The sequence below is a fragment of the Equus asinus genome, chromosome 12 (assembly GCF_041296235.1).
Source record: "Equus asinus isolate D_3611 breed Donkey chromosome 12, EquAss-T2T_v2, whole genome shotgun sequence".
Lineage (NCBI taxonomy): Eukaryota > Metazoa > Chordata > Mammalia > Perissodactyla > Equidae > Equus > Equus asinus.
In genome coordinates, this window is record NC_091801.1 from 32,907,335 (window position 1) to 32,934,309 (window position 26,975).

A 26,975-nucleotide genomic window follows, 5' to 3' on the forward strand; every position below is an offset into this window, starting at 1 on the left:
TTTCTGGGCTCTCGATTCTGTTCCATTGATCTGTGTGTCTGGTTTTGTGCCAGAATCATGCTGTTTTGGTTACTATGGCTTTGTAGTATATTTTGAAATCAGGAAGTGTGATACCTCCAGCTTTGTTCTTTTTTCCCAGGAATCCTTTGGCTATTCAGTCTTTTGTTCCATATGAATATTAGGAGTTTTTGTTCTATTTCTGTGAAAAATGTTGTTGGAACTTTGATAGAGATCGCGTTGAATCTATAGATTGCTTTAGGAAGTATGGACATTTTAACGATGTTAATACTTCCAACCCAAGAGCATAGAATATCTTTCCATTTCTTTGTGTCTTCCTCGATTTCTTTCAACAATGTTTTATAGTTTTTGGTGTACAGATCTTTCACCACTTTGGTTAAGTGTATTCCTAGGTATTTTATTCTTTTTGTTTCAATTGTAAATGGGATTGTCTTCTTAATTTCTCTTTCTGCTACTTCATTGTTAGTGTATAGAAATGCAACTGATTTTTGTATGTTGATTTTGTATCCTGTATCCATTTATTATTTCTAAAAGTTGTTTAGTGTATTCTTTAGGGTTTTCTATATATAAATCATATAATCTGCAAAGAGTGACAGTTTCACTTCTTCTTTTCCAATATGGATCCCTTTTATTTCTTTTTCTTGCCAGATTGCTCTGGCTGGGACTTCCAATACTACATTAAACAAGAGTGGTGACAGTGGACATCCTTGTCTGGTTCCAGTTCTTAGAGGGATAACTTTCAGGTTTTCTCCATTGAGAATGATATTTGCTGTGGATTTGTCATACATGGCCTTTCTTTTCTTGAGGTATTTTCCTTCTATATGCATTCTATTTAGAGTTTTTATCATAAATGGATGCTTTATCTTGTCAAATGCTTTCTCTGCATCTATTGAGATGATCAAGTGATTTTTAGTCTTTATTTTTTTAATGTTTTATATCATGTTGATAGATTTGCAGATGTTGAGTCGTCTCTGCATCCCTGGAGTGAAACCCACTTGATCATGATGTAAGATCTTTTTAATGTATTGTTGTATTTGATTTGCTAGTATCTTGTTGAGGATTTTTGCATTGATGTTCATCAGTGATATTGGCCTGCAATTTTGTTTTTTCTGTTTCCCTTGTCTGGTTTTGCTATCAGGATGATGTTGGCTTCGTAGAATGAGTTAGGAGGCTTTCCCTCCTCTTTAATTTTTAGGGAGAGTTTGAGAAGGAAAGGTATTAAATCTTCTTTGAATTTTTGGTAGAATTCACCAGGGTAGCCATCTGGTCTTGGAGTTTTATATTTTTGGAGGTTTTTCTTTGCTGTTTCAATCTCCTTACTGGTAATTGGTCTATTCAAATTCTGTACTTCTTCTTGGTCCAGTTTAGGAAGATTGTATCTTTCTAAAAATTTATCCATTTCTTCTAGATTAAGTAATTTGTTGGCATATAGCTTTTCATGGTATTCTCTTATTATCTTTTGTATTTCTGGGGTGTCCTTTGTAATTTCTCCTCATAAGATCAATCTCAAAATATTTGTGATTCATATGAGGGAGGGGTCAGATATAATTCTTCTTTTCTGTACATTTATTGAGTTATTCTAACACTATCTATTAAAAATATTTTTATTTTTCTTTGAACCTATTTTGTACCATTGTCAAAAAACAATTGATCAGACATTAGAACAGATTGGGGAGTAAGCATCAGGAATCCTTCCCACCTGGACAACAATTACACTGATAGAATATGTCCAATGCAATTATTTCAAATTATATAGTCTAAGAATTGCAACTTTCAGGGGAAGGCTTGGACAGTAAATCATGGTTAATTTCAGCTCTTAGAACAGTAGCAACTTCCCATCCTCTACCAGTATCCCAGTGTTAGGCAGCTGTGTTCCTCTTCCTGGAGCAGCTTGCATGTGAGCAGCTTGCTTGGAAACAGAGTGAACAATAAGGATCCTCTATGCCAAATATTGGGGATCTAAGTTGTGATTATTGATTTCTACTTCCAATTCCAGACGTGCACAGACAGGGCAAGCTGCTGTTGCTGCTATCCCCACTGGCTGAAGCGGCTTCCAGGAGATTTAAAGAGCCAAATCTTTCCCTCTCTTTATTTCCCCCTTTTTCCTCGTTAACAGACCAGATATTTAAAAGCTAAGATATTCAAAAGAAATTAGGCGTATGGGGAAATTTAGAAAGTAACAGTGCATACTCAGGTAACACACAGGCTCAGGAAAGACCTGGGAAGACATCACGTTGACAATTTAGGCTGTCAGAGGCAGCCTTCAATTAAAGTCAAAGAAATGAACAAACAAAAGGAGCAAAGCCCGGGGGAGGAGAAGAATTTGATTTTCAGAGCTACCACATTATAAGTCAGATGTCCAGCTTTTGACAAAAAAATCACAGGGTACACATACAAACAGGAAAGTATGGCCCATTCAAAGGCAGGCATTCTTCTCAAGTACACATGGACATTTTTCAGTATAGATCATATGTTAGGACACAAATGAAGTCTCAATAGATTTACAGAGGTAGGTATCAGATAAAGTATCTTTTATGACCACAACAGGATGAAGTTTGAAATCAGCAACAGGAGGAAAAGTGGAAATTCACCATTTGTGGAAATTAAATAATATATTCTTAAGCAACTAATGGGTAAAAGAAGAAATCACAGGAAAAACAGGAAATAATTAAAGATGAATAGAAACCAAAGTACAATATACCAAAACAAATGGAATGCAAGGAAAGTAATGCTAAGATGGTAATTTTTAGCTACGAAAGTTTACATTAAAAAAGATCTGAGGGCTTGCCTCCTGGCTGAGTGGGTATGTTCCCATACTCTGCTTTGGCAGCCCAGGGTTTCGCCGGTTTAGATCCCGGGCGTGGACATGGCACTGCTCATCAAACCATGCTGAAGCAGCATCCTACATAGCACAACCAGAGGCACTCACAACTAGAATATACAACTATGCTCTGGGAGGCTTTTGGAAGAAGAAGAAATTAAAAAAAAAAAAAGATTGGCAACAGATGTTAGCTCAGGTGCCAATCTTTAAAAGTAAAAAGTTAAAAAAAACAAAGATCTGAAACCAACAACCTAACTTTACCACTTAAGGAAATACAAAAAGTAAAACAAACTAAACTCAAAGCAAGCAGAAGGAAGGAAATAATAACGATTAAAACAGAGATGCATAAAATAGAGAATAGAAAAACAATAGAGAAAATTAATGTAGTCAAAAGTTAGTTCTTTGAAAAGATTTCAGAAATGATAAATGCTTACCTAGATTGGCAAAGTGAAAAAGATACTCGTTACTAAAATCAAAAGTAAAAGTGAGACCATTACTACCAACTTTATAGCAATAAAAAGAATTTTAGGAGAGTACTAAGAACATATGAATGCCAAGAAATTGGATAGCTTATATGAAATGGACAAATTCCTAGAAACTCAAAACATACCAAGACTGAATCATGAAGAAATAAAAACTGTGAATAGACTTAACACTAGTAAAGACATTGAAGCAGTAAGCAAAATCCTCCCAAGAAAGAAGAGTCCTGAACCTGATAGCTTCACTGGGGATTTCTACCAAACATTTAAAGAAGAATTAATACAAATTCTTCTCAAGCTCTTCCAAAAGTTGAAAAGGACAATAACTTCCTAACTCATCCTTTGACGCCAACATTACTTTCATGCCAAAACCAAAAAAGTCTACTACAAAAAGAGAAAACTACAGACCAATATCCCATATGAACACTGATGCAAAAAATCCTCAACAAAATAATAGCAAATTGAATTCAGCAGCATATGAAAAGGGTTACACATCACGACAAAGTAGGATTTATTCCTGGAATGCAAGGATGATCCAAATATGAAACTCAATCAATATAATACACCACATTAACAGGATGAAGGAAAACACACACACACACAATCATCTCAGCTGAAGAAAAAGCATTTGACAAATTCAACACCATTTCAACCTTCTATGAACCAAGAATAGAAGGAAACTATCTCAATGTAAAAAAGACCATATAAGAAAAACTGAAAACTAAGATTATACTCAAAGGAAAGAAATAAATTTTATTCTCTAACATCAGGAAGAAGGCAGGAACTCCTGCTTTAACCACTTCTATTAAACATGGTACTGGAAGTCATAGCCAGATACATTAGGCAAGCAAAAGAAATAAAATGTATCTAAATTGGAAAGGAAGAAGCAAATTTATCTATGTTCACAAATGACATAGTCTTATGTGTAGAAAACCTAAAGATTCTATAAATTAAAAAAAAAGGTGTTAGAACAAAAAAAAGAATTCAGTAAAATATCAGGATACAAAGTGAACACAAGAATCAGTTGCATTTCTATACATTAACAATGAACTCTATGAAAAGAAAGTTAAGAAAACAATTCTATTTACAATAGCATCAAAAAGAATAACATACTTAGGAATCAATTAATGAAGGAAGTGAAAAACATACACGCTGAAAACTACAAAACATTGCTAAAAGAAATTCAAGACATAAATATGTGAAAAAACATCCCATGTTCATGGATTAGGAGGCTTAATATTGTTAAGATGTCAATACTACCCAAAGTGAACTATAGATTGATTGCTATCCCCATCAAAATCTCAGTGTCTTTTTTTACAGAAATAAAAAAATCCATCCTAAAACCTATATGGAATCTCAAGGAATTCCAGTTAGTGAAAATATTTTTAAAAGAACAAAGCTGGATGCCAGACACTTCCTGATTTCAAAATTTACCGAAAAGCTACAGTTATCAAAGCAGTGTGGTAGTGGCATAAAGACAGATATATAGACCAGTGGAGCAGAATAGAGAACCCAGAAGTAAACCCTCGCATATGTGGTCAAATGACTTTTGACAAGGGTGCCAAGACACAAACAGTGTCAGGAAAAATGAATATCCACCTGAAAAAGAATGAAGTTGGACCCTTATCAAACAACATATGCAAAAATTAACTTAAAATGACATACACGTAAGAGCTAAAACCAGAAACTCTTGGAAGAAAACAGCGGAAAACATTCATGACATTGGATTTTGCAGTGACTTCTTAGATATAACACCAAAGGTACAACCAACAAAAGAAAATTAGACAAACAGAGCTTCTTCAAAATTGAAAACTTTTGTGCATCAAAAGAAACTAGTAACAGAGTAAAAAGCAACCCACAGGTTGGGAGAAAATATTTGCAAATAACATATCTGATAAGGGATTAAACAACAAAGTAGCATAGAATTACCATTTCATCCAGCAATTTCATTTCTGCAAATATACAAAAAAGAATAGAAAACAGTAACTCAGATATTTGTATTCCAATATCTACAGCAGCCTTATTTATAAGGGCCAAAAGGTGGAAACAAACCAAATGTTCACTTTTGGGTGGATGGATAAAAAAAATAAACAAAATGTAGTATATACATGAATGGAATATTATTTAGTCATAAAGGAATGGAATTGTGATACATGCCAGACACAAAAGGACAAGTATTATATGATTCTACTTATACAAGTTATGTAGAATAATCAATATCTAGAAACAGAAAGTAGAACAGTGGTTACCAGGGGCTGAGGGGAGGTAGGCATGGAGTTCTTCTTTAATGGGTACATGGTTTCAGTATGGGATGATGAAAATTCTGGAGATGGATAGTGGTGATAGCTGCACAACAATGTGAATGTACTCAATGACACTGAACCATTAAAAATGGTTAAAATGGTAAATTTTATGTTGTATACAGTTGACCACAATAAAAGAAAAGCAATTGACCACATAAGTGTGGGTCTATTTCTGAAATCTTTACATTGGTCCATTGATTCATGTTTCTGTACTTATGACAATATCACATTGTGTTTACTATTATAATCTTATAGTGAGTTCTGAAATTAGGAAGTATAAAGACTCCATTTTTATTCTCCTTATTCAAGATTGTTTTAGATATACTAAATCCTTTGTACTTCCACATAAATTTTAAAATCAACTTGTCAATATCTATTAAAAAATTCGCAGTTTTGATTGATACTGAGTATTTGGGAAGATGTGAACACATCAATATTTAGTCTTTAGTTCATGATCATGTTACATTTTTCCATTTACTTGTTGATTTATTTTCACTTGCTTCATCACAGTTTTGTAGTTTTCAAGGGAGAAGCTTTGTATATATCTTGTTAAATTTATTCCTAAGTGTATTACCTTTTTGATGTGTTGTGAATTGCATTTTTATTTTGTTTGTTGGAAAGTATAGAAAATAAGTTAACTTTGGACATCATCCTCATTTCTAGCAACCTTGCCAAATTTGTATGTTATTCTATTTTTTTAATATTTCTTAGGGTTTTCTATGTACACTATCAAGACATTGACAAATAAAGATGTTTTACCTCTTCCTTTGCAATTGTTATGCCATTTATTTCCATTTTCTGACTTCCTGTACCACCAAAAGAATATGAAGTAGAAGTGAAGCATGTGACGGTCCTTGACTTGTTTTCAATCTCAGAGAGTATGTTCAATGTTAACTATAATTTTAGTGAGAAGTGTTCATTAGATGCATATCAGATTAAGGAACCTCCATTGTATTCATCCTTTGCTGAAAGTGTTTCTTATAAATGAGTGTTGAATTTTGTCAAAAGCTTCTTTGAATTTGTTGACATTTTCATAAGATATTTCTCCTTATTATCTGAGTTTTCCCCAGAATTCTGTTCAAAAGAGAAATTAGATCTATGTGTATTAGCTATTTTGACTGCAAAATTTAAAATCAATAATATTATTTCAGCATTAAAATACTGAATTTTCCAAGTTACAATATTTTACTGATTTAAGACCTGTGTGATATATTCCTTGCAAAGAGTTATATGAATCTTATCTCTTCACTGAAAAGGAAAGAAAGAAAAAGAAGAAAGAAAAATGAAAGAAAGAAAAAGAAAGAAAAGAGAAATTGGCCACTATTCTTTTATTAACTGAAAGGAAGAAAGGTCAAGCCCATGGGAACAATTTAATCAGTCTTGACAGCCAGACCCATGATTCAGAATGATTTAAATGGCCTGTGACAAAAGAGTAGCTAAGTCTGCAAAATGTCCATTATCTTTAGTTAGCAAGGGCCTATTGATTTAGGACCTGTGTGACTCGGATATGAAGTTAGGGAGAAGTGAGGTGGACACTCCAGTTCAGCATTATTCACAACCAACAAAACACTCCAAGGTAAGTCTGTTAATAAATTACAAATTAAATTTTCATGCTAAATAGCTACAGATGTCAGAGGAATTAGGGAGCTGATTGTTTGCTGCTTGCTGTGATTTTTTTCTGAGATCACATATGACAACACTGTTATGATGATGTCTTTAATGTTATTATACAATGAACGATAAACTCTAAAACTTGTTCTGTTTTATGATACAATTGTTTAGTTGAATATAATCTGTTTCACCTGGGGATGTCTTCCCCAGCTGTACTTAAGTGCTGGTAAGTAGACCAATGTGTTTGAGTGATAATTTATGGCTCTGTCTGAGACTGGATTAGCAGTAGGGTAATATGGCAACCAGGTGGAGCATTAGATAGAACTTGCTATAAAACTTAGGCCTAATTTTATCAAGGAGGGCCACAGAATTATTCATGCACAATCCCCTGGAGAAAAGCATTGACACTGAGTTCAGTGACTGCTACCTAAAGCCTCATATTTCTCAGATGCCAAGAGTTGAGCTCCATCTTCGCACCACTTCCAAGAGTTCAATGCGATACAAGACAAGACAATGGCAGTGAAACTGCCATGCACCGGTCTTAGTCTTCTGTGTGAAAAGGTGGAATGTACTGTCTCATTATCAGAAAACACAAGCGTCACTGTAGTCGCATAGTGACAACTAGGAGTCAATGAGACGCCAACCTGGATGTGTGGCTGTGGACCCAGCTCTGGGTACTTATACAAGGACATTGCTTACTTGATAATATAAACAAAAATTATATGCAGGTCGATTGACTAGATTCTGAAAGTAAAAGAAAAATATATTAAGAATTTTCTGTGAATAAATATTTTTATTAACAAAAAACTTCAATAGAAGGAAAAGCTACTTACACCAGAATAGAAAGGCTCACCAGACACACATATCACATCCTGTTCCTGGATCATCAGAATATCTCTGGCTAGGTGCAGCCGGACTTTGAAAGGTTCCTGATTACCATCCTGCAGCAAACAAATCCCTGTCTTTGTCTTCAGATTAAAAAAAAAAAAAAGAGCCAACAGAGAAAAAAATTATATTTAGTTTATAGATTATAATTTTATGGCCTATTTATAGCAAATCATAATGAATAACATTTGAGAACTAGAGAAAATGCTTTCTGATGAGTCTGAAACTTAATGCTTACTGTGGGTTCAGAGAAAAGGATAACCATTTCATGTAAAGTAGATTTCAGTTAATGGAGATTATGTCTGAAAATCCACACAAAGAACTGGAGGGTAAGGAGTATAGTTTATATACTACATTTGAAAAATAATGAAAGTTTTGCTCAATACTTGTAATCTAAATCTAAAATTTTTTATAATACCTTTATTTAGGTACAATTCACATTCTATACAATTCAACTCTTTAAAGCGCACAATTCAATGTTATTTTAGTATATTCAAAGTTTTCAGCCATCACTACAATCAGTTTTAGAACATTTTCCTCACTCCCAAAAGAAACCTAATACCCCTATCTCTCCATCCCTCTCCCCAGCCCTAGGCAACCACTAATCTACTTTCTGTCTCTGTCATAGAGTTTTAAATATGAAAACATATCTACTTAAAATCTTCTCTAACCTCCACCTCATGGTTCTGAGTCGCCAACATGTCCACACACACATTTTGTACAGATGGGGTAACAAGGATAAGGAAGTGAAGTGAACTGCCTAAATTAGCATAGTTAATTAAAAACAGAGGCTAAGACCCAAGATTTTGATTCCCAATCACTGTTTTTGCTTGACACATTTTTGGACATTGTGAAAACAGCGTGTGAAGATTTCTGAACTACACAGCCATAAACCAGTGTTTTGCTATTATTGAAGAAGCCCGTGAATCTTATCACTCCTAAAACGTGTCAGTATTAGACTATTCACTCAGGTAAATAGAAATATTCTGGCTAGCAAGTGCTCTTAATGTTCCCATTTGTCAGAGATGCAAAAGGCAATTCCTTTGAGATAGAATACAATCTCTGGCTATTATTCTGCACCAAAAAATCAACAGAAACAATGAACACTTTGGAAATTGCATTTTCTTTTAACAACTAGGGAGCCATTCTTAATTTGGATAAAGGGATAAGTACATAGAAATATATATATTTATCCTTAGTATTTAACGAACACAAAATCCCAGGCAAACAATGCCAGGTTTTCTCTGGGAATATACACTTCCATGTGTATTGCTAGGAATTTATTTCCTTAAAGGAATGTTCCACAATGTTGGTGAGGATATACTTTGATACTGCAGCCTCCTAAGATCATTCTTTCTGTAAACTGCTTTATCCCATGTGCTAAGACATATCATTATACACTCTATCACATATGATCGTATATTAATCTTTAGTAACTATTTTGTAAGAGTTATGATATCTTTTAAAGAAAAACAAACTTTTTAAAAAGCAAGGACGGCATTTTCCTTTCTATGGGATTGGGGCACAGCTAGTGCTAACTAAATTGTGTCAACTAATCTATTCTAGAGCATAAATCAAGTGGTTATGTCTAGAGGACAAAAATATTTCAGCAAAGCAAATTATATTATTTTTAATATAGAACATAATTTTCTACATTTTTCACATGGAAAAGTCTCTCATGCTTACAATGTGCTCTTGGCTGGGAGACAGCATTGGGACTGTCTGAGGTGGCACAGAGAAGGGAGGGATATAAAATAATAGCAAACCCAAGTGAATATAATTGAGCACATTTACCGATTTTTCAATGTACAGTACATTCTGGGCCAATTTTTTTGCAGAAGTGTAACGGAATAGCTGGCAATCACAAATAATGCTCTATCACAACTTGGGGATGAAAAAGGGGCTTTTCCCTGAAAGCCCATAAATGCATTATTATTACTCATCAAAGAGATATAAAAGATCATCCAGGGAAAGTCTGGGGGACTAAAACTCAGTTATGAGGCTTCTCTTAGCACATTTCTGATGTGGCTCATTCACTCAAATAATTTGTAAAATGTCCCCGAATTATTAGATAGATGTCTGGAAAACAGAATACAGACTTTGAGCTCACAGCTGGGTCCTGAGAGGATAAGAGTTAAAGAAAATAAAGAATGAGGCAGCATTTTGTTAGAATGAAATATATATATATATATATATACCAATAAATAAATGTTTGAGGAAAACAGCAAACAGAGAGCTAAGGAAGCTAAGAACAAATTCAAGTTAAAATATATTTCCAAGTGTTCTAGATGTTACATATAGTCTTTTATTAAAATTCAGCTTGTGTACATGGAAATAAACTTAAAATCCCATATATACATCTATTTCAAAAATATTATATAACACTATCAGAGAGTCAGACATGAATTAGATAATAGTCTCTGACCTTAGAGTATTCCTACTTAAAAAAAATATGTATAAATAAGATGCAATATGCTATCTGATTATCTGATATGGGAACAAGATCGAGAGAGGAATTAAATATTCATGAGGGTAGAGGGTATTACAGGAGTCTTTGTAGTCAGAAAAATGTCTGGTTCATTTTGGAAAAATAAACTGAAGTAACAATAATTAGAGGAGACAGAAGTTGTTTTATTCAAAAGTGGGAAAATGAGTAGATATGGAAACATGAGAATGTGTAGTTCATGTGATGCAAGAAGAAGACAGAAACCTGAAAATACATCCTTAAGGCTGAGCCTCTGTGATTCAGCAGAAGTCACTGGGGAGCAAATGCCAGAAGAGGGGGAGGTGTGTCAAGCACCTTGTATGATGTGCCAGGAGTTTGAAGGTGTTACAGATGCCCTAGAGAAATTTGAATAGTGAAATAATATATTTAGATTTGTGTTTTACAAATATATTTCTTATAGTGGAGTAGAAGAAGGATAGCAATTGGGAAAGTTAAAACATAGTTATTGTTGACAGAAGCATAGACCTTGAACAGGAAATGTTGGGGACAGGTAACAATTGAATTAAATTCGAAGCTGTTATAGTAGATCAAGGAAGATGGATAAAATCCCTTTCAGGGCTCTTTCCTGATTCAGAGCAGCATTACTGGACCGTTTGCCATGATATTTATTGTATGCTTACTGCAAAAGTCTGGGTGCATAGTGTTTAGAGCGCAGGCTTGGAGTCAGACACTTATCTCAGGTCCCCCCAAATATTTCCCCAAATAAATAAAGGAACAGCATGGACAGAGGATGTGTTTTCAGCATAAAAAGGGTAGGAACATGCAGTCAGGGCCTCAGGCAACGCCGATTTGTATTGCTGGTCCTTCTGTCTTTCTACACTATTAGTATCATTGCTACGGAAATGTTGCCACGTATTTCATTTATATGTAGTTTAATAACCGCTTATATAGAGCTTACTGTGTGTCCAGAAATATTAATTCATTTGACTCTCCTAACAACCCAGCACAACTGCTCTCATAGATTGGACAGGAGCAGAGGAGCAGAGATGAGTGGAAGTGAGGATTTGAACCCAGGCTGCTGGCTCCAGACTCTGCACTCTTAACTCCTTGCCCTGGTTTCCCTCCTGCAGAGAATGAGGGATGCCTCCCCATGTTGTTCTGTATACAATGACATGGCTATCAGCCTCTTTCAGCAGGTAGCATTTTGGTCATCAAGAATCTCGTAAGGGAGTCCAAAGAGTTCCGAGAAGGACATCAACTTGAACCAGCTGTTTTTCACATTATCAGAGCAATGACCACTAAAGGGAAAAAAAGTGAGTAAGAGACCACTCTGGGCCTGGCAGGTGATTTTTCCCACCAAAGCCAAGCTACTAAGGGAGCATAGGACAGTGTCTAATGTGGGGACAGCCTTGGTCTACACACCCTTGTCCCCATGGATTGCTTTAGGGATACAACTGGGAAACAGGACCGTGAGAGCAGCTGCTAGTACAGCACAACTATCTGTGGACCCAGATTGTTTACAAATAAAAAATCACCTAAATAATTATTGGCCCCATAATTATTGGCCACACAGTTTAGTATAAACCTAGGATATGTATTTGTCTTATTTTTATCAACATAACAATCATTTGTCTTCAACCTTTTTTGACTGTGTACATTGCATGTGTGTAAAGAAATGTATGTGCTACATATAATGTACAAATATGTAAATTATGAAACATACATAAAATTTAAAAATTTTTAAAGTTATGATTCATAAAAATTTATATAAACTCAAATGTTGTTTTCCTGTGCCTGATGGATGATCCTTTATTACAGGTGGATTTTACTATTTGCTTAGAGGAATATTAAAAGACAGCACCTCTTAATCACTTAAAAGACAATACTTTTAAAAATCTTGTTTTCTGTAAACCAATGAAATGTTTTTATAAATTTGCATAGATGTACTGTTTGTTTTAAAACCCAAGCCTCACATTTAAATTTATTGAGAATTTATGCTCAGCTTAAACCTAGTACCTAATTTGGAACCGTAAAAAGTAGACCCTCATCCATTTTCTACTTAAAAGTTAAGGCCTCTTTAATTTGGGTTCTCGTTTTTCAAAGAACACAAAATGTGTTTGCATGAAACATTAAAATCTGTGTTCCTTTAATCTTGAATTGTAGAATTTGCAATACTAGTTGTAAGAAACTACAAACTACAAGAAACTAGGCAACTAGGCAGAGACAATAATATGAACTGCAAACACTCTTACAGGGATCCCTGGTATTTCTAGATCTTGGTTGACAAATATTATTCAGTTTGTTCTGTAAAGCTACAGTTTTAAGTGACATGTAATTTCTTATACTGTACCATATTGCAGCAGTAGTGCACTAAGCCCCATTTCATGCAGGGTCCTTCAAATTGCAGCTTCTCCTTTATCCTTCCCTTCTGGGATCACTTCTAATCCTGGCCTTTTCCTTAGCTAAGTTACAGCCATGTCTCAAGTACTCGTACAAGACTCGTTTCTTCTCACAGCCTTTGGAGACCACTCCACCCAAAGATGAGTCTTTATTTTTCTGAACTCAGCACTTTCATTAAATAAATATATTCACCTAACAATTGATCAGTATTGTATTTTGGCATCATATGTAGTGACTTCAATAATATTTAGTCCTATATCACACTATTTAACGTCATCTTATACATTATTATTTCAAGAAGGTCTTAATAAGTTATTATGGTTTTTATTCTTAAGGGTTATTAATATGCAGAATCTATTACAGTATTTTACTTATAGTAGGATTTCTTTCAATATCTCTTGATTGAATCATAGCAACAGATTAAATTTTATTATAAAAGATGCTAAATTTAATTATATATGTGCATGAATTGTTAAATTATTAAATATATGTTACAGATAAATATGTACTTTCATACTCAACACAAAGATGTGGATCTTATTTTAAGAAATGTAGATGTGAAAATGAAATATGGGAAAAACCCAGACTAAAGATAGCATATTGGCTTATTGGAACACATAGTCATTTTGATGACACTTTTAAAAGCAGAGAATCAGTAATTATGCCTAACTATACACACACTTTTTCTTCTAAATTGTAGATTTTGTGTCTGTCCCAATTGTATTCTCTATCTTCATTTTTGCTTCATGTCAAACTTTTAAATCCCAATTCCTTAAACGAATTGTAACATTTCCTTTTTAAGAGGAAAATTTTCTTAAACATTCAATAAACTTTTCTTTATAAAGAATCTGTATTAGATAACTAAGATGTTTTAAATAAAACTTATCTGGGCATACTCCTATTCCTTTACAAAGAAGAGAGTTCCTGGCATCCACATGGTAATATTCTAGATGTCTGAGGGACATGGATGTCAGAATTTCATTTTTAATGGCTTATTAGCAATCAAGAGAAGACAAGTTTTATTAAATATATCTTTGACTAAGATATAATTTCCAGCAATTTAGTATTTTAGAAAGAGGCTCAAACTTAGACCCAAGAGCTCCAAGCTACACATTATAGTTTTGTTTTTAACTAATTAATTAAATGGCACTCAACATTTCATAAAACTTCTCAGTCCTCATCTGCGAAGTGACAGAGTTAAGCTAAATTACGTTTATGGTTCCTGACCACTTAAATGTTCTAAGATTGTAATTTTCAGGCAAACTCATTGTGGTCCATCTTCAGGGTGATTTGATCATCTTCATGGCATTCTGTAGTTCTGTATTCCTCCAAACCAGGCAGTATGTGGAACATGAGCACTGTTGATGAGCAGTTCTGAGACAGTCCTACACCATGGTGGGGACAGTAGAAAATGGTAGAGATTCTCAAATGGCTCATTGCAAGAGAACAAATCCTACCACTACAGAAGCAAGGGTAAGATGATCACAACAGTATTACCATTGTGAAATAATTCTTTGGAACCTTAAATAGAATTTGATATATATTCCAAATCAATAAATCAAAACAATTTTGTTTTAAAAAAGGCCTGAGAAATCGATCTTATGTCAGCCTCTGAAGTCCAAGGTAAATCATTTGCTAAAATAGCATTTGGCTGCTATACAGTCCTTCCACATGAATCTCATATGTGTTTCATTTGTCTCATTGACACAAATATCCATTCAGTTTCAAGGAGCTTTATTACCCAAAACATAAGATAACACTTTGATAGAAATAGTAGATTTACTACAGTCAAAATTAAGAATACCATACTATATATTGTATTTAAAACTAGAAATGACACAGAATTAAAGGATATTTAAGCTTCTAAAACATTAATTCACTTTTTTTAAAAAAAGTATGAAGTTATAGGTGCTGAGTTAAAAAGATGAATAAGCTGTACCCTCTAACCTTATTATATTCATATTCAGCACATGAGAGAGATTTGTAAATAAGTAGCAATAATGTAATTTGTAAAGTGCTAGCATAGAGATATGTATAAAGTATTATCATACTTAAATATTTGAAAACAAAGAGAAGCATAAGTATTGAAAATATGAAAGCAATTTGTTAATTTTCTGAAAGATCTTACTTATATTCTTAGGATTCTTTGAACGAACTGTGACAAATTTTCTTTAAGAACAATATTTTTGCAAGAAATTTAACACATCATTTCATTAAAAGAGTAACCTTTACAAATATTAATACTGAAGTTTTTGTTTGTTTTTAACTCTATCACAGGTAATCCAGTTATGGTTTTTTTTCTTGGGTTATTTACAAACAATAAAAAATATTTTAAACCTTCTAAGCCAATATGAAATATTTTAACCTATAAAGTTTGCATTTTGAGTGAAAATGCTTTGACTGTTGCACGTTTAGTAAAAAAAGATGATCTTTCTTCCTAATAGAGAATAGTTACATTCTCCAGGGTCCCAAATCCATGCCCTCTTGACTGCACACTTGAACGGCCTTTAATATCCTCGAAAGAGCAATGTATCACTTTAACTCGTACCAAAGTGTGATGATAGCTCTACAGAGAAGCTGAATTGCCATGAATTAACACTTAAATAATGTTGAAATACTAAAATAATATTGGAATCATAAAATCATAGGATTCTAGTGCTGAAAGGAACCTTAGCTGTCTTCTAATTTATAACCATTTATGTGAAAATGATTACTTCTAACACTCTTACCACCTGAAAATATACAGAGCATAGTTTATGGAGAAAGACAATTCAATCAAATCAAATTAGCTCCAGTCTTCTTAGAGAAAGAGTGAAAATCCAAGTCTTCCTCCGGCGCTCTTTGGCTTTCTAGTCTTACAGAAACAGATCGTACTCTGGGAATGAAATGGACCTCACAACCATCCCTCCGCCAAAAGCAGCATTCCACTTATATAAAGGTGGGCCAAGTTTTTATTGCTTGTAACCTGTTTTCCTTATTCAGAAAGCAGAAACCCATTTAACCTACCTCCTCACAGGCAGTCCTGAAATCCATGTGCTATGGCACAGCAAAGGATGTCGTCTGAAAAGACAGAGAAACGATAAGCCATCAAGCACAGCATCCAGTGTAAAAGAGGAGAACACTAATAAAGTGGAAGAAATTATGAAGCAGATCCTGTGGGCAAACTGTGTTTGCTGCCACCTGTCAGGAACAAGAACTCTCAGGATACAGTAAAGAGAGAAGAAGAAGGAGAGGAAAAAAGTCTTAAACCCAGCTTTTGCGAAGTATAAACGTAATGCCACCATTCACTGTGATTGAGAATGTGCATTCCCATGCACCTCTCCTCTTCACTAAGCATTCAGACCTACCTAGAGTATGATTAACCTCCTCCCTCAAGCGTTAGCTCATTCCCAAAATTCATTTTGAAACCTGAGTTTGCAACTGGGAAAGAAACTTCAAAAGGAGTAATTAAAATTTCCTTTCATCTTGTTATCTCTTGAAAAAATGTTGACTAATCTTTCTCTTTTTAATTAAAAAGCTACATGCATAAATAATTCTCTCTGAAACTTAAAATTTTATTCACAAACAATAAGATGTAAGGAAGCAAGCTATTTATCAGAGTGAATAATGTTAGGATAAATCAATGTATGAACTATCTTACATAATTTCATCTAGTGGTCACTATCCTAAATGGTGGGCATAGACTTAAATGCATATAAATGCAAATAAGGTTTTTCACTTTTAATGCTTTTAGACAGTTTTGTTTTAATTATATGATAAACAATAAAACTGAGTTGTCATAGAAAATTTTCACCCTAAACTATAAAAAAAAACTGCAGAGCCAAAACATAATGATTTAGGTAATTGAGACTTCAAAGTAAAATGTATAGTGAATTCCAAAATAGAAGATTTTGTACCCCTCAAAATCACTCCTCTTCTCAACCTTTGGAACAGTAAACTATCTTATCCTTCTTTGTCATTTTCTGTTGTATGAGATTGATGAACACTTGATCAATGAAGTGTGGGAGGAAGAGAGTGAGAGTTTCATCTGTGCTGTCACTGGATTATTACCATTGCCTTGAAAGAAAAGAGACTGAGCATTTTCAATATTAACTGAACATGCCATGAAATGTTTGGTTTTTTTTCAAATATTGGTGCTGAGCTAACACTTGTTGCCAGTCTTTTCTTTTTCTTCTTCCCAAAGGCCCCCGGTACATAATTGTATATCTTTCTGGTTGTGCTATGTGGGACGCTGCCTCAGCATGGCTTGATGAGTGGTGCCATGTCTGCACCCAGGATCTGAACTGGCGAAACCCTGGGTTGCAAAGCAGAGTGTGTGAAATGAACCACTCAGTCATGGGGCCGGCCCCCACATAATGTATTGAATACTTTCCCTAAATAAGCCTTGTGGCTTGTGAACCTCTTTTATTTTATTGGAACGCATAGGAGGCTTATTTCAGTAAAGTTAGGTAACCACAAATCATTAACAAGTACAAGAAGAATCTGATGATAGAGATTACTTATTTTGCACCCATGAGAAATTTGTCATTAGTTTAACAATTATTTTTCAAAATTCCTCTTAAAGTTTGCTTTTGAAGAAACTATAAATATCTACTTATCTTCAATTCTGACATGAAGTTATTCCTTTACTGTAAAAGTAGGAGAATTTCAGTATTTATTGAATACATAGAAACCCTGAATCTCTAGAATCAATTTCCTGCTTATAAATGCAGCCAGGAAAATAGACTTGAGGATATTTAACCACTTGGCTAAATTTAATTTCATTTTAGTTTCCTATGCAGATTTTAATTTTAGTGAATACATTTTTAAGATATTATTTCTTAATAATATGACAGATTTGAGTACAGGTTGTATCTATGCCTTCTACCATTTTTACTATGTCTTTCTTTTCTTAATTTCCCATCATCTTTCATCAAAATATTAGGTAACGATATCAAGTGTATATTCAGAAAAAGAATTAGTATGGGATTAAAAACAATTTAATTACTAGGTAGCATAATAAATTTCATAGCTATAGTAGAACTATTTTCAGTGATCATAAATTTAAAAACGAGTAAAAGTTGTTCAAGTTTTATTTTTAAAATCTTCTGAGACCTTTTTTTGTATAAAGTTTTATGTTAGAACAGTTTTAGGTTTACAGAAATATTGCGAAAATAGTACAGAGAGTTCCATATACCCCAGTTCCTTTTTCCCTCTATTATTAATGTCTTAAATTAGTATGACGCATTTGTTAAAATTAACAAACCAATATTGGTATTACAAAGTCCATATTTGAAACAAATTTCCTTAGTTTTTTCCTAATAGGCTTTTTCTATCCCAGGATCCCTTCCAGGACGCCATATTATATTTAATCATCATGTCTCCTTAGGCTCCTCTTGACTGTGACTGTTTCTCAGGCTTTCCTTTTTTTTAATGACTTTGGCAGTTTTGAAGAGTACTGGTCAGTAATTTGTACAATGTTCTTCCATTGGGATTACCCTGATGTTTTTCTCATGATTGTACTGGGGTTATGGGTTTTGAGGAGAAAGATCACACAGACAAGTGCCATTTCACCCCCTCATATCAGAGGTATGCACCATCAACATGCCTTATCACTGTGGAGGCTGACCTTGGTCACCAGGCTGACACGGTGTTGGTCAGGTTTCTTCCTTGGTAAGTTACTCCTTTTTTCCCTCCCTTCACACTTTGCTCTTTGGAGAGATGTCACTATGCTCAGCTCACACTTACAGAGTGGCGAATTATTCTTCTCTTCCTTGAGGATGGATTGTCTACATGATTTATTTGGAATTACTCTGCATAGGATATATGCCTGTTCTTCCCTATTTACTTACTTATTCAATCATTTATTTAGGCCCTGTCAGCTGACAGAGCAAGGAAATGTGTGTATGATAACTCATGTAGTAAGGCTGCACCACAGTTATATTTATCCAGTCAAAATTACACTAAACATTCACTATTTCCTCCGGTGAAAGCAAACAGACAATGCCATCTGATCCCATTAGCCTATTCCCATGTGTATAAAACCAGCAAATGTTGTCAGAAATAAGTTACCCATATTTAGGGGGAAAAAAGGCTTTTTATAAACCAAATATATCAGGAATAATGTATTTGAGTTAGTAAAAGATAAAAATAGTTTTAAAAAATAAAACACTGCTGTAAAGGAATATATTGTAGGTAAACACTATCTTTTGAGGGAAGGTTATATTGATAATTTTTAGTTCTTTATAGATGCAATAAATGTGTCAAGCCTGAAAATAACTACAAGCTACAATATGTAGACACTTGTGGGAGATTGAATGTATGGCCCAGATTCTCCACCTTTCCTGACATCTACTCCCATACCATAGATTTATCATGGAAAGGAAGGCTTTCTGCATGCACTGACTTTGGCCTTGACCATGAAAATTGCTTCTGCCAATGATGAAGTGACTATATGCTAGTTTCTTTAACAGCTTCCCATGTTCCCACATGATCTCTTGCTGTTCTGCCATTGCATGAGAAGAGCCTCCTCAAGAAGCTACTGCCCACTTGACCCAGCACCAGAACAACATACATGGAGCAAAACTTCCCTAAATGGACCACAGAACACAGGGTGAAGTGTGAGAAGCATTCCCCCAATCTAGCTGCCATTGTATTGTGACAAGGTCTGGCAAGGGAAGGAGAATCATGCAAGGCACTTCTCCAGGGAACATAATTCTTTAAGCAGAATCCTTTGTCCTCCTTTCTAAAGCCTATTACTGATTAACGTATTCCCTCTGTCCTGGAAGCCTTGTAAAAACAGGCAAAACTAGCAATAAACGTATCTCAAAGAACAAACAGCAGCCCCCAAGGATGAGGGGGTCTATATTCCGTTAATTATATACTCGCTGTCCTCCTAACTCCTTTGAAGACCCTGAAACTATGTAACCTCTTCCTAAACAATCGATATGTATGCTGTACATCTGGTATGTAGATAACCACCTTTGATTATTACCTTTAGTCACGCACTGCCCCTCATCTATTGTTCCCATGATGACAATAGTTAGACCACCTCGTGTGATTTTTTCCTATATAAGTGTACCCTGTCCCCGAAATAAATTGGACTTGCTTGCAACTGCATCGAGTCTCATGTCTAGCACTTACACTTTCGCCGACGCCGTCTCTCCCGCGGGAACCTGGACCCTGCCGAGGCTGGACCCCGGCAGTGAAGTAGAGCCACCCTCACATCCCTGCCTCAACAGAGTTGCCACAACCAACCTGCAAACTGTGGAGTAAAATCAAGGCTTAGTATTTGTAATGGTTAGCTTTATGTGTCAACTTGACTATGATATAGTCCCCAGTTATTCAATCAGAAACATAATCTAGATGTGGCTGTGAAAGAAGTTTGTAGATGTGGTTAATATCTACAATCAACTTACTTTAAGTATTGGAGATTATTCTCAAAAATGTGAGTCAGCCTCATCGAATCAGTTAAAAAACTTAGAAGAAAACACTGAGGTTTCTTGGAAGAAGAAATTCTGCCTGAAGTCTGCAACATCAATTTCTGTCTGAGAATTTCAAGGCTGCTGGGCTGACATAAAGATTTCAGAATTGCCAGCTCCCTCAATTGCATGAGCCAAGTCCTTAAAATAAATCTCTCTTCCTCTCTCTCTCTCTCTCTATATATGTATCTGTATGTTTGTGCGTGGGTCCATATGCATACATATAATGCATGTATGTATATATGTGTATATGTTTGTATGTATATATACATGAATTATATGTAATATATATACATTATGTGTAATATATACAAACTGGTCTGTTTCTCTGTAGAATCCTAACTGATATAGATTTTGATACCAAAAGTGGTTGTAGAGAAGTAGAATCTTAAAGAAGAATTTTCTGAATTGGTTCTGGGGTTTTCAGAATTGGTTCTTTAATCTGATTAGATTTAAAGGAACCACTGACTCTATGTCCAGTATTAAAGAGAGCACTGAGAGTCCATGGCATGATATAGCAACAGGGATATACAATATATCATCATCAGATACTCTTAATCGAAGTGTGACCCATGAGGAAGTATGCTACACTCTAAAAGACTGTGTATTTTTTTTTCTATTTATAGACATGATCCTGGGGAGTACATGTGGGAATGGATACTAAGAATGTGGGATAATGGTAGAAGGAACATAAAGTTGGATAAGGCCAAATTTATTGATATGGTCACATTAAGCAGATATTCTGGATTTAAAGTTTTTCCTATAGGGTTAGAAAGAGTTTGGTTGGTTGATTGGCTGAAGCATGGACCAAAAGATGGCCCAAAGTGAGAGAGTTGGAAATGCGAGACCTGCCTTGGTTTGATGTAGAGAAAGCGATTCAAAGTTTTTGGTAGATTGGAATGTTAGGGTAGATTCATAATTTAAAACCTGCTCTCCCACCCTGAGGGGGTCCAGAGAATACACCTTTCGCCATGGCTATGAGGAAGGAATTTGCTATAGGAATCCAGAAGTGCTGAATAATTCTGTGGTCACTCATCTCTGTAGGTCAGAAATTACAGTGGGAACTGCTGCCACTGAACTGGGATCCTTAAATGCAAGAGGAGTAGTTGGATCTTGGGATTGCAGGGGCCAAGTGGCAGTACTTAATCACCAACAATAAAGTGGGCATGATTACTATAATGAGCAGCAGAGTCTTCAAAGCAATAATCTGAATAATCTAACTCTCAGAAACCTATAATAATGGTAAGTTGACTATACGTCCCCTAGAAGTGAAACAGATAGGACGCCTATTTAGATTTTATTTGATCTGTGTAAGCAGAAGAGTTCTAGATCAAGTGAACAGAAATATCACTTGAATCACCAAAGCAAAGAGTCATGGACCCTCAATCAATTCCCATACTTGAATGAGTTTAGTGAGCCAAGAATCCTGGAAGGGAGGGGAGGCGAATTCCCCTAGAGGAAGGACACTGGTACACTGCCAACAATTTATACTGTTAATCTTTCTCCAAGTTTTTCTCAAAGGGATCTACATTCTTTTACCAGGGTAACTGTGCATGCAGAAAAGGAAATGATCAGGCTTTTTAGAGACTACTGGACACTGGCTCTGAACTGGTACTAATTCCAGGAGATTCAGGCGTCACTATGGTCCACCAATTGGAAGAGGGGCCTATGATAGTTAAGTGATAAGTGGAACTTTTGCTCAGGTCCATCTCACAGTGAGTTCAGGGGACTCCAAAACCCAATCCTGTGGTTATTTCCACAGTTCTAGAATTGGAATAGACATAGTCAGCAACTGACAGAATCTTCACATTGTTTCTTATCCTGTGGAGTCAGGGCTATTATGGTAGAGAAGGCTAAGTGGAAGCCACTAGAATTGTCCTTATTACTAAAAATAGTTAAAGGATACTGCATTTCTTCAGGGATTGCAGATATTTGTGCCATCACCAAGGACTTGAAGGATGCAGAGGTAATGATTCCCATTACTTTCTCATTCAACTCATCTGCTTGGTATGCAGAAAAACAGATGGATCTTGGAGAATGACAGTGGATTATCAGAAGTGTAACAGGGTAATGACTACAATTGCAGTTGCTATACTAGATGTGGGGTTTCACTCCTTGAGCAAATTAACACAACCTCTGCTACCTGGTATGCAGCTATTGATCTGACAAAGGTTTTTTCTCAATGCCTGTCCATACAGTCACCAGAAGCAATTTGCTTTCAGCTGAAAAAGCCAGCAATATGTCTTCACTGTCCTACCTCAGGGGTATATTGACTCTCCAGCCCTATGTCATAATTTAGTCCACAAGCATCTTGATCACCTTTCCCTTACTCAAGACATCATACTGGTCCTTTACATTGATGACATTATACTGATTGGACCCGGCAAGCAAAGAGTAGCAGCTACTCTAGACTTATTTTAAGATGTGTGTCAGAGTGTTGGAAGTAAATCCAACAAAAATTCATGGACCATCTATCTCAGTGAATTTTCTAGGGGTTCAGTGGATGTGACATGTTGAGCTATCCCTCCTAAGGTAAAGGATAAACTGTTGCATATGGTCTCTCCTAATCAAAAAATGCTTAGTGGGCATCTGGATTTTACAGGCAACACAGTCATCATCTGGGTGTGTGCTACTGCAGCCCATTGACTCAGGGGCCTGTAAAGCTTTTTGTTTAGAGTGGGACCCAGAATAAGAGAATGTCTGCAACAGGTCCAGGCTGTTGTGCAAGGTCCTCTACCACTGGCCAGATGATGCTTAGATTCAATGGTGAGTGAAATGTCAGTTTACGCACTAAAGCCCTTTTCTGGAACATTCTTGAAGGACAGTGGTGAGGGAAACTTCCCAAATAACAGAACCTCAAGCAGTGCACCTATTTGTTCATTTTGCTTCGAAGGAGAAATGGGTAATGTTATGAATGTATACGGATTCATAGGCTGTGGTCAATAGTTTGAATGGATAGTCCAGGACTTGGAAGAAAGATGACTGAAGAAATTAGTGACCTCGAAGTCTGGGGAAGATTTATAGGAATAGACTTCTCTGAATGGGCAAAAAACATGAAGAAATTTGTGTCTCATGTGAATGCTCACCAAAGGGTGAGTTAAGCAGAGGAAGATTTTAATAATCAAGGGAATAGCATACCAATTAGCCTCTTTTCCCCTCCACTCTTTTCATTGCCCAATGGACAAATAAGCAAGGTGACATTTGTGGCAGGAATTGAGGCTATTCATGGGCTTAGCAACATGGACTTCCATTCATGAAGGCCAACCTGGCTACAGACACTGCTCAATACCTCATCTTCCAGGAACAGAGATCAACATGAATGTGATGTAGCAACATTCCCTGGAAAGATTACCAACTACCTGGTGACAGGTTGATTACGTTGTACCACTTCCATATTGGAAGGGGCAAAGTTTTCTTCTTACTGGAGTTAATACTTTGGATACAAATTTGCCTCTCCTGTATGCAATGTTTTTACCAAATCTGCTATCCGTGGACTCACAGAATGCCTTATCCATTTTCATGGTATTCCATACAGCATTGCTTCTGATCAAGGAACTCACTTAGCAGCAAATGAAGTGAGACATAGGGTGATTTTCATGGAATTCACTGGTCTTACCATGTTCCCCACCATCCTGAAGCAGCTAGCTGGATAGAACAGTGTGATGGCTTTTCAAAGTCTCAATTACAGTGTCAGCTGGCGATATCTTGCAGGTTTGGGATCAGGTTCTTCTGAAAGCTGTATATGCTCTGAATCAGTGTCCAATATGTGGTGTGCTGTTTCTCACAGAGCAAGGACTCAAAGGTCCAGAAGTCAAGGGATGATATGGGAGTGGCATCACTCTCATCACCACTAGTGACCCTCTAACAAAATTTTTACTTCTTATTTTTGTGACTTTTGCTCTGCTGGTGTTTGTTCCAACCGGAGAAATGTTTCCAGGAAGAGACACAATGATTCTATTGAATGGGAAGTTGAGACTGCCACCCCGGCACTTTGGACTCCTCATGCCTCTGGCATCAACAGGCAAAGAAGGGCTATCTAGGGTCCTGTTTGGGGTGATTCATCCTGAATACCAAGGGAAATTGGACTGTCAGTCCACAATAGAGGTAATGGAGAGTATGTGTGGAAGATAGGAGACCCCTTACAGATTTTCTTAGTATTACCATGTCCTGTGATTAAAGTTAACAGAAAACTACAACAACTCAATTAAGGCAGAACTCCTAAGGGGCCAAATCGTTTGGGAATGAAGGTTTGGATCACTCCATGAGATAATGAACCATGATCAACTGAGGTGCTTGCTAACAGAGAAGGAGCATGCAATGACTAGTGGAAGAAGATGGCTATAAATACCAGCTATGACGATGCATTCACTTTGGAAACAAGGGCTGTAATTGTATGAATATTTCTTCTTTATTTTGTTATGCATATGTTTGTGTACATATACGATATATAAATATTACATATTATATATATGTTATATACTTAAATATACATTATATGTATAGATGTTTATATGTGTATGTAATATTTATACAAATAATATATGTATGTATAGATGTAATATGTTTGCGTGTGTATATATATATATCTTTCAAATACCTTTGTTTTCTTCCCTCTCTTATCCCCTTATCATCTAACACAAGATTTATTAATAATATAAACCTTTATATCACAGCATTTAAGTTACAGTATATGAAAGAGAAAAGTGAATATCACCTAAGGACTTTGTATTCGTTTCAAAGGAAATCGTTAGTGTATTTTAGATTGTATGAAGGATAGTTGTATTATTTTGGTTGGAAGCATGACTTTATGGTTTTTATTTGGAAGTTAGTCTGGTAAGGAGATGTGTTTTGGTGCCAAGTTGACAAGGGGTAGACTGTAATGGTTAGTTTTTATGAGCCAACTTGTCTAGGCCAGTTATTCAACCAGGTACCTAGTCATTCAATCAATTACCAATGTAGGTGTTGCTGTGGAAGTATTTTGTATATATAGCTTAACATCTACAATCATTTGACTTTAAGCAAATGAGATTATTTTAGATAATGTCGATGGGCCTCATGCAAAGAATTGAAGGACCTTAAAAGCAAACTCAGACATTTCTCTGATAAAGAAATTCTACTTCAAGACTGCAGCAACAATTTCTGCCCAGTAGTTTCCAGCCTTCAGCCTATTCTACAGATTTCAAATTTGCCAGCCCCAGAATGGTGTGAGCCAATTCCTTGAAATGACTCTCTTAATATATGTATCTAGATATATAGGTATCCAATTAGTTCTGTTTGTCTGGAAAATCCTGACTGATACAAGAGTGCATGCCACTGAATTTTATGGTTTTACTATGAAAAAGTTTTGTTACAATAACTGACTAAAAGAGCATCTGTCTAGGTGTTTGTGAAATTGCATTAAGCAGAGCTAACAAGTACCAGCAATTTAAAAAACATAATTTCCAGAATGCATTATATCCTAGATATTTCAAAAGTATACTGTAAGAAAATTGTGAAAACATTTCATTTTGCAGCTGGTTCATTAAAAGGATAATTTAACTCATACTTTCTTTGAAAATTTGAAACTTAACCTTTTTATTGCGAAACAAAAAGGTGGTTTTTTTTTTCCCTAGAGACACTTTTATCATCTCCGTACTGTTTTTTCCTGTTTAGAACTGAAATTTTTAGGGCTTTCTTCATGTGATTGTTTTTAAATAATTTATCTGTATTAGAATATAATGCAAAAACAAATATACTATTTCCAAATACTTTCATCTCTCGATCCAGGGATAAAGAAAAAAATTTGTTGATTTATTAGTATCTAGTATAGTTTTACAAGGGAAAAAACAAAGCTTTCACAGAAATAAATTTCTTAAAATATTATTATTAGAAGCCTTCATTTCTTAAAATATGAAGATGAAAATAGCAATGCATAAGTAGCTTGAATGAATAATGATAAAATTAACTTTAGTATGTACAAGATCACAATATATAAATGTGACATTCCACATTCTTTATCCATTTAGAATCCCCATGACCAGCTCAGCGATAAGCCACACAGTATGGAAAAACTCTAGCTTAAGGAAATCTGTTTATGCTATTATTATGTAAGTGACCTGACAAGCAGTGGTGGCACCCTGGACTCTGCCCAGGAAAAGTAAAGTAGAGCTGAATATTCCCCGACTGCCTACAGAGTGCTCCATTTATGTGGCATGGATCATCAGGCTTGGCCTCTATCTAAAGGTCTTAACTCTTGTGATTAAATTTAATACTCAGAAATTAACAGAAACTGTTGTCATCAATTATGCTGAGAATAGCACCAGTTGCTGTTAATTGAGCTTCATCTTTGTAACCGAAACAGGAAATTAAAATTAGACCGTACAGCCAAATTCATGCATGCTGCATGTAAAGCATACAACTTCTTCCCCTCAAAATGTCTCGTTTGACATGAGGCTGACAAAATAAAAAGAATACACCTCTGCAACAATACACACGTGGAAAATGTTGAAGTAGAGAATTGAGTAGGTAGTTATACAAAATAGAGTGGAAAGCATTGTTGCAAAATATTTTGGA

The 26,975-nt window shown here is 35.3% G+C and overlaps 1 protein-coding gene across 3 annotated transcripts in view; it reads right to left on the bottom strand.

The window, feature by feature from the left end:
- SNTG1 (syntrophin gamma 1) overlaps positions 1-26,975 on the bottom strand; it is an 852,347-nt gene that overhangs the window by 310,255 nt on the left and 515,117 nt on the right. For 2 of the 3 annotated variants that reach the window (XM_070481301.1, XM_044744142.2), the window contains 2 exons: positions 15,970-16,023; positions 8,066-8,200 (listed from right to left, as the gene is read on the bottom strand). In XM_070481301.1, the coding sequence (XP_070337402.1) occupies positions 8,066-8,200; positions 15,970-15,996 (162 nt within the window). In that variant the 5' untranslated portion in view covers positions 15,997-16,023. The remainder of the gene's footprint in view (positions 1-8,065; positions 8,201-15,969; positions 16,024-26,975) is intronic. The other variant, XM_070481302.1, reaches the window with a different exon arrangement.